Below are 11,445 nucleotides of genomic sequence, written 5' to 3'. Positions count from 1 at the left end.
ATACCTCGCATTTTTTCTACTATCAAAACAAAGCTTCACGAAGAGATTCATTCTTATGGAGGTAAATTCCCTGTAAGTTTTACTACAGACATCTGGACTAGGGAGGCTGGTGGAGATTCATTAATTAGTTGGACAGCCCACTTTATCAACCCAGAGAGTTTCACAAGGGAAGAGCGGATACTTCAAGTATGTCCATTTCCTGGCTCTCACACAGCTGAGGCCATATCTGAGACAATCACCAAGCTGTTAGACTCTTGGAGTATCGAGAAGTCCAGGGTACACGTTGTGGTAAGGGATAATGCTGCTAATATGGTGGCAGGCATTGAGCAGTCTGATTTACCTGCTATTGGCTGTACAATACACACCTTGCAGCTGGTCATCAAAGACTGTATTATGACACAACGTGCTGTAATTGACATGTTAGCAAGGTGCAGAAAAATTGTTGGACATTTTAAGCATTCTCACCTAGCTGTAGAGCGTTTAAATAGCATTCAAAAGCAGCTAAACTTGCCTGAGCATAAGCTTGTACAGGACGAGCCTACTCGTTGGGATTCTACTTACTATTTACTAGATCGTTTAGTTGAACAACGTAGGGCAATCAACCTTTATGACACTGATTTTGAGCTTCCAGAGAAGTTGAATTCAAATGAGTGGCAGCTAGCAGAAAAGGTAGTCAAACTACTTGAGCCTATGCAGCGAATCACAAAAGAATTAAGTGTTAAAAGGGCTGTTATTTCAGAAGTGATTCCATTTTTAGAAATTTTAAAATCTGAGCTAAATGAGGAATCTGGTGATACACAAGAGAAGTTTAGAGGTATACTATCCACTAAAGAGGAACTACTGGAGTCTCTTCAATCTCGATTCAGTCATGTTTATAAAGAAGACAATTACATTATAGCCACCCTATTAGATCCAAGGTTCAAAGCCTCGTTTTTTGACAGTGCAACTAGTGAATTAGCAGTGCAAAGACTAATTGCAGTATGTCGAACAGAGCCAACATTAGTGTTGAATGAACAGGATAACACTCAACCATGTTCGCACAGCTACAAGTTCACAACTGTGATATATCAGAGCAGCCTACCGAGCCTAGGGCTACAAACCCAAGTAGCCTACCCTTAAAAAAGAAAGGATTTAATATTTACGATTCATATAAAAAGGCAATTAAAAACTAGCACCTGCAAGTTCAACCCCAGCAGCCGACATTGAGGAAAGTCTGTCAGCAATGGTAACAGACTACGTAAGTGAACCTGTCATAGACAATCCTGAAGATAAAAAATTTATGAACCCTTTTGATTACTGGAGGAAAAATAAAGAACATTACTCTATGTTAGCAGTGATGGCCAAGAAATATCTATCAGCCCCACCCAGCTCTGTTCCTTCAGAAAGTTTGTTTAGTGACACTGGTATAATTGATAGCAGTAGAAGACGATGCTTGCTAGCTGAAAAACTAGAAATGTAGACTTTCATTAAGCGAAACTTGATGTCAATGCCTCAACAATAGACCATTATACTGTCAACTTCATTGTGATTGTTTTCTTAGTGTAACTATAGTTGTCTCCAGTTCAACAGTACCTATAACAAAAATATTATACTGTCAATTTCATTGTGATTGTTTTCTTAGTGTAACTATAGTTGTCTCCAGTTCAACAGTACCTATAACAAAAAATGAAATAATATGATAATACAACATAAATTTATATCGGTATATCGTATCGGTATCGTATCGGTTTTAAATTTATTTTTATATATCGAATCGGTATCGGATCGGTTTAATTTTCTTGTATCGGTACAGCTCTAATTTTATGCCTTCATTAACCTTTAGTAACAACCAACTACCCTATCTTAACAAATGTGCTAAGCTTAGCAACTACTACAAAAACGAGTCCCACAATACAAAGCTCTATGTCGCTCAATATAATGAGTCAAAGCGCATCGATTCTTTGAACTGGCTAGGTATCAAAGTCATTGGCAAACCGCTTTCCCATGATATTGCCCAAGATATTGCCCAGGCAATATGCGAATTAAACACTGAGCGGCGTCTTTGAATGCCCACGCTAAAGTGGTATATAATAATATATATTTCTGTGCAGTTTATTTCAAAACAGCATTATGCAAATTAGCTGGGTTTTCTCTCAGCAGGTCACACATGTTATACTTGTGGGGCATGCCAGCTCATTTTGCTACACAACACACTACCATATGTCTTGATATATAATGTTGTTTAATTCTCCCAACTTCTTACAGGAGGTCGACACGACTCTCAACTAAACCTAAACCTCTGAAGTCAATAGGAATTGATGAAGTAGCTCATGATAGGATGAGGGCTGGACTAGTCACTAAAGTGATGGAACATGTCACAATACTAGTTCATGAGTGGTTCTCTGGTATCAAACCACAACTACTGATCCCTTGTCCATACTGTATGGAGTCCAAGCCCCACACTACAGAAAATCAACCCATCCATATTCAACGAACATATGCCAGCCCTGCTGTAATGATAGGACTGACTTTACCTGTACAGAAAGGAGGGACTTATCCAGATGTGACTAATGCATTTGTGTATAACTTTGATGACTGTGTGTGGATCTCACGAACATCTTCTGTTGTATACTGTCCCGCACATGGAGATATTCCACTGAAGTATTTTGTTCCTGATGTGGTAGGTAGTACAACATCTATAATGTTCCTTTATGTGTGTCATATGTATTTTTATGTTATGAATTTTTTTTTGTTATACGTTCATGTGTTCCTAATTTCTGTGTTTAGATGTTTTCTAGTTTGGGTGACAACATGATCATGAAACGTGATCAGATAACAGTGCTGGAGTTACTAGGGGAAGGGACTTATGCTAAAGTGTTCAAGGTCACCTTAACACAAGACCTCTCTGTAAGTCATCTGTCATTACATACTTTGTGTAACAAGGATTCTAGTTAGTATGTGGAACCTTCATCATTATTGTGTAACTACATCCGTAAATCCTGACATTTTTGAATTCTTTACTGATTCATACGTTTGTATCTTGACACATGTCACATATTCACACAGGTTGATATGAAAACAGCCGCAATGAAGTCATTCACAAAGAAGGAATGGACTAGTGCTGATGAGTTGATAGCTGAATCAGCAGTTTCTGAAGCACTGACAGAGTCCAATACACAAGTGGATAAGTCAAATGACAGCTCATCAGTATCTGTTGTCTTCCCTAAGAGACCTAAGATATCAATGGGGAGAATGGCTGAAGCACACCAGAACATGCGTAATGAATTGTCTGTACTCTCACAATTACAACATGAAAATATTATAAGTCTTTTGGGTGTGGTGGTGACTCCACCATCTATTCTAATAGAGTATGCTCCAATGGGTACCATGAAGCTGGTGTATGAGACTTACCATCAGAGTTCTCAAAGACTATCACCTTGTGTCAGCCAGATCACTATTGTACAGGTAAGGTAACTACTAGAGTTGCAACGATACAGTATGTAGACGTATCGATATATTGCCTCTGGTATATCACGATACGGCGATATATTATTGCACTATGCAAAGTGGAGTATAAGCAATGGTCTATGTTGTTTTTAATGTTGTTTTTGTTTTTTAAGAGAAATAAGTGAGCAATGTTTCTTTGAGAATCATTACATACTACTCAGTTTAACCACAATGTACAATAATTTGATTGTCAGCCATGTTAACAAGCCACGATATGTCGATATATCACTATGCATGATATATCGATACGGTTTGATTTTGTATCGATACAACGATATTGACTTAAAATTAGAGGTGTACTGATAGGGAAATTTTAAACCGATCCGATATAAACCGATATACTGAGTCTGAACACCGATACCGATCCGATATACCGATATAAGTAAGTGTAGCTATTTATATTTGAGGAACCACATATGCCATCAGTGGCGTAGCCAGGAAAAATTTTTTACCGAGGTAAAGTTTGTACATTGAGAGGGTCTGCTTCTGACTCAACAGATTCACAAATACTTTCAAGTATGAGTGGTACAGAATTTGTAGGTTGCCTATATGGTTGGATGGAAGAAACTGTTTCAGAAGACACTGAACGTTTTTCTACATGTCATAAGTAATGCTCCAGCATAGTTGATGCTACAGTATACCATGCTTCAATTATTAGACTAGTTTAATTGCATGCAACACAACTTATTCTGGAGATATTTTGAGTGGTCAGGCCATCCATGGACTGCAACAGAGGTCATAGTCATGCACACTACATTTTAATTGATCTGATGTGATGTTTAAGTCAGAGATAATTATCTCTTTCATGTGATGCTCAACTGCATGTGCTAAGCATGTCAAGCTATAGGAGTCTGGGAGCATGCTCTCTCAAGGAAATTTTTGAAAATATATGCTTTGAAATGGCATGTGGAGGCTACTTTTTGATTGTAACTGCTAATGCATGATATGCATAATCAATTAGCTCAATGTAATGCCATGCAGTTGACTCATTGGAACTTTTGAAAAGTAATGTAAGGACAATTAATTATAACATGAATGTAAATGTGACCAAATTTTGGAAAATCAACCTTATGGGCACATTTGACACTTAAAATATTTAATGACAAAATAACAAGCTTTATAGTGCAAATCTACTTGTTAATAACTGTACATCGTTCTCAATACCTTAAATTACTAGAAAATTCTAGAAATATTTTTATAACTTTGCACTGCTCAACCCACTAAACATGAATATTCTAATTATTTCCCGTGCCCCCATATGGGTGATTTTCCAAAATTTGGTCACAAATAATCAAGCAGTGTAATGAGAACAGTGGCTATAATCTGTGCTGAATGCTCTATTAGAGTATCTCAATCTTTTACAAATTCAAGAAGCTGAAACGTGGTCTAGCACCATGCAAGGCACCATGTCACCATAGGCTCCAGCCGTACTTAGTACTACAGCCATTTGTTTCGTACAGTAATGCTGTCTAGTAACGTATGAGTAGAAAATCTGGGGTGCCAAAACTCTGGCCTGCTCAGCCTGTTGTTGAGCCTTTTTACTGAGGCAGCTGCCTCGGTTGCCTCAATGGTAGCTATGTCACTGGCCATGTTCAACTTTATTTTTACTGAAGAAACTACTGAAGACAGTCTTAAGATTATTGGCTATGCTTGGCTACCCATGGTGGTGTGGCCTCTATTGATAGCTCAGACTATAAGGCACCCACAAATATTTTAATACATGCCCCTGCCAAGATTAGTCCGGATTTTTCTGCATTTTAATGGCTTGTAGAGGTTGCTGGTTGTTTTATGCTGTTCTCTTGGTTCATCTTATTGCTGCTTCCCCAGGCCCACCACTGTGAGTGTTTGTTATATGATTGGTAAGCTTTGTGACAACAAAACAGTAGAGTAGTGGTGGTAGTTATGAGACACTTAACTTCAAAGCATTGAAATTACCTAAAACTGTAACCCTGGTATTTCCCACTGCTAAACTACATTAACTTAAAAATTAAAAAAAGTTTCTGCCTTGTGGTGGTCTGTATGATAATTTTTCTGGAACACTGTAGATGTGTGTATTATGAGACATATGGGGGTATTATGAGACGCTGTACTTGAAAGTTGACTATTTCAGATTTAATTACAGTAGATTTCATATGTAAAGGGTAGCAGGGACACTGCAGACAGTCAAAAAAGATTATTTGACTTCATATGTCTACTTTACATCTTTGTACTCTTAACTACATAGTGAGTGGTACAAAGAGAATCATCGACAGTATGCCAATATGATGTAGTAAATTTAAGGAGCTATATCATCCCATAATTAGATTTGTGGTTGATTTATAATCACTATCTGTGATGATCTGAATAGGTACTATCTCTTTACTCCTAAATCTGCAGGAATTAACCCGCTCAACTGGTTTTAAGCTATGTGACCCACATTGCCCCCTGTCCCACAATACCAGCCTCTACTCTAAGTATCTATGCACTTAGATGGCTTTCACGTAGCGTACTGCTTTTAGACGAGGAAGATAACTACTGTTTCCCGCCCTTGTTAGCTAAATAATAGAGTTTATAATGTGGCTTGATCATTGGACGGTGTCCTCAAGATAGTTCAGTTGTATATCGGTGTATCCTATCGGTTTTTAGCAGCAATATCGGCTCCCACTGATAAAGTAGAAATGTTTATATCGGTCACCGATACGATATGTATCGTTATATCGGTACACCTCTGCTTAAAATGATACGATATGCGATATATGAATATCTTGTTGCATCTCAAGTAACTATTATAACATAAAGTGTGCTACCTTCAATAAAAGGATCAGTTGGAGTATATGGCACCTGGTCTATATATCTAACCCATACCCTAACCTAAATCCTAGGGGCGCTTTTCCTAATCCTACAAGTGCTTCTCCTAATATTAGGTAGGTGCCGTATATTCCAACTGATCCCAATAAAATATAGCTATCATTATGATGTCAAAGATGGCTGCCTAGAAATGTTGACAATGATATCAAAGTCATTTCAATGCAGTTTGTGGTTGATACGTCCATACCTTTGATATAACATCTTTATTACGATTAGATTTTTGAAGGCTATACTATTTTCACAGGTCAGCTTAATAAAATACAGTATCTGCATGCAATTGCTATGTGCAAGCAGCAAGGTTGGCCTGCAGCTGATTTTGGGGCTTCTTTGTGTACTTACTGTTAAAGAGCATTATTTTGTGCTTTGATATATGTGACTGTCTCAGCCAAAACCCGACTTGTTCGCACAATTAAAAAAAACTTTTTTATTCACTCAGCAATATCAGCATTGTCCAAGGAATGGACCACCAAAGTTTCAGCCTTCTGTGGTGTGTAGTTTTGGAATTATAGCGCTAGGCAGTAGGAAGAGCGAGGTAATCGATTTGTACAGCGACTATACTGAAAATAAACTACAGGTGCTTACATTCGCAGCCATAACTTCTGTTTGGAATAGTCTACAATGTTGCAATTTGGCTTGAAATGTTCACCATGGATCGGCACATCAGCGAAAGTATAGTATTAACCCTGTAGATACTTGCGCATATGGATATGAAGGCGGTTTGGTAGAAGAAACGATGGCGATATTGTTTACGTTTACTGCATCGTAAACAAACGCACGTGACATGAATACCGTTGGAGCTAGAGAAACGATTCAAAGATTTTCAAACTCCATGAACAGGAGATGGTACATAGTTTTAATCGATTTAAGTCTTCCTTTTTTGAGTACTGGCCCGATACAAACTTACGTAGTTTTTTTTTAGCATGCATAATTTTACGAATTATTTTAAAATAATATTTCGATTTTCTCAATACGATTGCTTGTGCAAACAAGTTGGTGTTTTGCTGAGACGGTCACATATACTGAAACCTGCAAGACATTACAAATACATTAAAGATCATAACTTATTTATACACATTTTATCACATGTATCATTGGTGAATTGCTTGGCACACAACAAGCTACTTGTATCTCAATATTGTTTCATCTTCTAGATTGCATCAGGGATAGAGTTCTTACACAAGAGGTCAATAGTGTATCGTGACTTGAAGGGTGACAATGTGTTGGTGTGGAGGTTCCCTACACCTAACAACCCACCATTGGTAGCTACCAACAATGAAGTACTAATCAAATTATCAGATTATGGGATTAGTCAGTTTGCCAGTATCAATGGATTACGTGGCTTTGCAGGAACACCGGGATTTATTGCTCCTGAAATCATAAAATATCACGGGAAGGAAGTGTACTCTAACAAGGTACAGTGTGATAATAACCTTATTATATAGTTAGATTGTTACTGTTCTAGGTGGATATATTCTCACTGGGGATGGTAATATATGAACTGATTACTCTACATCCTCCTTATGATAAGTTCAATCAACAACAAGCCAATCAGGCAATCGAGAGTGGAGTACGTCCATCTTTGTCTAAAAAGGTGAGATGTGAATGCACAACATAAGTAGTAGAAGTCATTGCATATCAGGTACTAAAACTTGGTGGCTAGAGAATTCACATGAACTGGTTTTTAATGTTTTCTTGTTGCAAAACATTTATTTCTTGTATGAGTTTTGTGATTGACTTGTATTGTATTCCTGTAGGATCTCAACAGTCTTATTCTCCAGAGAGAATTGATGATATGGTGTTGGCAACAGGATCCTGAGATGAGACCAACAGCAACTCAGGTTGTTGAAGTTGCAAGAAGTCAACAATTCTGTCGTCTGGTTGATGGTATTCGCATTGATAATGATGGTCGAGTTTTGTGTGTGTGCCATCGTGAAATCCCTATTACATTGCGTCAAAAAACTAGAGACCTTAGGAAACGAAATGCTTCATCTGGTTTTATAGACTTGTCTACATCGTATAACAAACGTGATAGGTCAACGTCAGTACCACTGAGTGAAAGAGATATCAATATAGGTCATAGTGATGATCATCATGACTTTGAGTCATTTTATGGATCAATGTTTCACCCTCCTGACCAAACTACATCAGATGATGTGTCCTTTAGCTCATCAACACTAGAGAGGAAGGTGGATGTTGTACATAAACATGAGGTGTGGGTGTCCAGTAGTGATGTTCACTGTTCTCGTGTCACATTGTTAGACTATTGTGGAAGGTTTACAGGAGTTCAGGTTTGTGATGAGTACCTACGTACGTACCATATTGTTGGTTTTTAAGGGTATAAATTTCACTTTTCAAGGTAGAAACGTTTCACTAATTACTTGTTTTTGAAGTGAGGGGGAGGGGATTTTCACACCCCATGCATATATGTGACTTGACCGGTCTTATCGCCCATGACAGCAGATTTTATTTTCACCAATATCATGAATAAACTATCAAATATCACACTCAAATTCAGCAAGGCTTCAGTTGGTGGCTGCTTTTGATAACTGCTTTTGGTAACTGCTTTTATTCTCAAGCCTAGAGGCAAGCCGTATGAGCAGTCTAGGGCCTCAATGGAGCTCTGGAGATGGCTTTACAGCTCCGTGGTGTTGAATAAAGAGTAGTTTCCTTTCATTTTAGTCATTTTTGAGACCTGAATGGCTTAAAATTTGATCTAATTCATCCCTACATATTCCTCTTTCATTTTAAAGCAATCTCTTACCCTCCCCTCCACACCACCTCCTACCACACCCGTGATATAGTCAACCTAGTCTGGGTAAACCGGTCTTATTGCTTATTTTTAAAAAGCTAGTTTTAATATCTAGTGTATTGTAGCTCGCCAATGACTAAAGCTAAATCTCACCAGTTCTACACTAGTTCCTTACCTTCCAGAGCATCCACTGTACAAGTAGCCAACAGTTTAATTTCATAACCATTGAAGATATGTCTTTTACTCGATGTTACATGTTTACGTGATATTGCAACTGGTTTGACCCTAATCTGTCAACAAGAAAGCTTCTATAGATAGTTAAGCTATGGCAATGTTTTAAGTTGGCATGACAGTTATCTTAAGTATCTACAGTTTTTGGCACTATGTTCTGTATCCTATTTATGTCAAGGCCTATTCTGATAAACTAGCTGACCTAACAATCCACTAGAATTTGGCACTCATGTGAACAATGCAAATGCATTGAGTAAATATTTCAAGGTGATATATGTACATCACAAATAGAGGTGTACCGATACCAATATCAGTATCGGTAATACAAAGCTACAGATACTACTAGTAGACACTCACCACGTTTATTACATCTTCAACCATCTATAGCTAAGTTTCCAGTTGCAAATATATTAGTTGGGCTAACAAAGTAGCGAATACAAAGCCTTTGTTACTCTTTTCCAAGTATTGCTACAACTGCTCCATGTGTATTCTAATATATTAAAACAGGTGAATCCTTTGTGATTATATGATGGTGCAGTTAAGTTGTTCCTCAAAAAGAAGTAAGTTTATGACTACTTGGCTTGCTTTTTCATAAAAAGGTTTAGTTGCACGGCTGTAACAAACATTGTAGAATTATCAGCTGACCATGCAATTAATTACCTAATTAATGAGCTTTCAAGAAAACTACCTCATATCAAGCAATTAGTAATCCACAATGGTGTTTATCATGTTTAGTATAATACAATGAATATTTTGAAACTTGATTGAACTGAGATATCATCACTTCTCAATCAAAGTGCACTGTGATATTTCAATAGCTAGCTACGTATGTGTCATAACAATGAAATTTCTATATCACTCAGTATTAAACTTGTCTAGGCTTCAATGCTTAGTATCGGTGTTGGAATTGGTATCGGCAGATGATTTCAGTACAAGTACTGGTATCGGAAGTATTGGTAAAAAGTGGTATCGGTACACCTCTAATCACATATAAATGTCAATTCACTGAAATCATGAAAATTTCTTGCATGAAATGCTGATGGACAATGGTTAGTAAGAGATCAAAATAATTTGACTCTTTAATGTAATTCTTGGTAGTATCTACAATATTATTGTTTATCGTATTCTTGTTGCAGGACCTCCATGTTAGTTCTAGTCCAATACTGTCAATCTGTCTGATCCATGATATGGTATGGATGGGGTCTGAGGTTGGCTACTTGTACATTTATAATGCTAATAGGAGACTACCTATGGCTCAAGCTTGGCTAGAAGACAAATTTCCAATCCTTAGCATTTTACATGTGAAAGATACAAAACTTGTTTACATTGCACTGGAGAATGGTAGTGTTTATGCAGTGAAAGATGACATCTCGGTAGAAATGAGCATGGCTGGGGTACAACCAGCTCTTATTAACTTAAATGTTGTAGCCAAGCACAAGAAGTTTAACACCATATCTGCTTGCCTAACTGCAGTGCCTACCATTGAGTCAACATTTGAAATATGGGTTGGACAGAAAGACAGACACATATCTGTACTAAATGCAGAAAATCTAGACACTGTAGCCAGTTTACAAGTGACTAGTGATGCATCCAAGGTTCCCCATTATGTAGCCCATCTCACAGTAGCTAACCTGGTGTGTCATAGTACAATGATGCCAGCCCCCACTGTTGTTATTGGTGATAGTGATGTGACCAGAAATGGAGGTGATTTTTGGGAAGGGAGGGAGTCAGTGTCAGTGTTTGCAGCTCTATACCATGGTCAGTTTATAACTCAGTGGGATGCCAACACAAGAGAGAACATTGACATTTTGAATTGTAGTGATTATGTGAAGGATAACCCAGGTAAGTGTTTGTGTACATCTAGTGATAGTGATGTACAGAAAGACTTGATCTAGTTACTTGTATACTGTAGTGGCATATAGTGCAGCTGTGAGGTTTGTGTCTAATTTGTAAGCTTGATGTCTGAGTAGCACAGGCACAGCATGGAGGATGGAATGTTTACCAACTAAAACAGTGTTATCAATTTGTTGTGGTATAGTACATGCATGGATTAAAGGCACCATTGGTAACACAGAAAAAGCTTTGGCAATTGCCACAGAACTGTTTACAGATGCGTAGGTAATACATTATAG

At 37.7% G+C, this 11,445-nt stretch overlaps 1 protein-coding gene across 1 annotated transcript in view; it reads left to right on the top strand.

The window, feature by feature from the left end:
* The window catches only part of LOC136253267 (leucine-rich repeat serine/threonine-protein kinase 1-like), a 33,323-nt gene that overhangs the window by 19,464 nt on the left and 2,414 nt on the right, over nt 1–11,445 (top strand). Inside the window, exons 16-22 of the mRNA XM_066045901.1 lie at nt 2,245–2,659; nt 2,767–2,886; nt 3,046–3,444; nt 7,485–7,745; nt 7,796–7,924; nt 8,088–8,621; nt 10,450–11,155. Of these exons, the coding sequence (XP_065901973.1) occupies nt 2,245–2,659; nt 2,767–2,886; nt 3,046–3,444; nt 7,485–7,745; nt 7,796–7,924; nt 8,088–8,621; nt 10,450–11,155 (2,564 nt within the window). The remainder of the gene's footprint in view (nt 1–2,244; nt 2,660–2,766; nt 2,887–3,045; nt 3,445–7,484; nt 7,746–7,795; nt 7,925–8,087; nt 8,622–10,449; nt 11,156–11,445) is intronic.

Source organism: Dysidea avara, chromosome 4 (genome assembly GCF_963678975.1).
Source record: "Dysidea avara chromosome 4, odDysAvar1.4, whole genome shotgun sequence".
Classification (NCBI taxonomy): domain Eukaryota; kingdom Metazoa; phylum Porifera; class Demospongiae; order Dictyoceratida; family Dysideidae; genus Dysidea; species Dysidea avara.
This window is presented reverse-complemented; position numbering and strand designations above follow the sequence as displayed.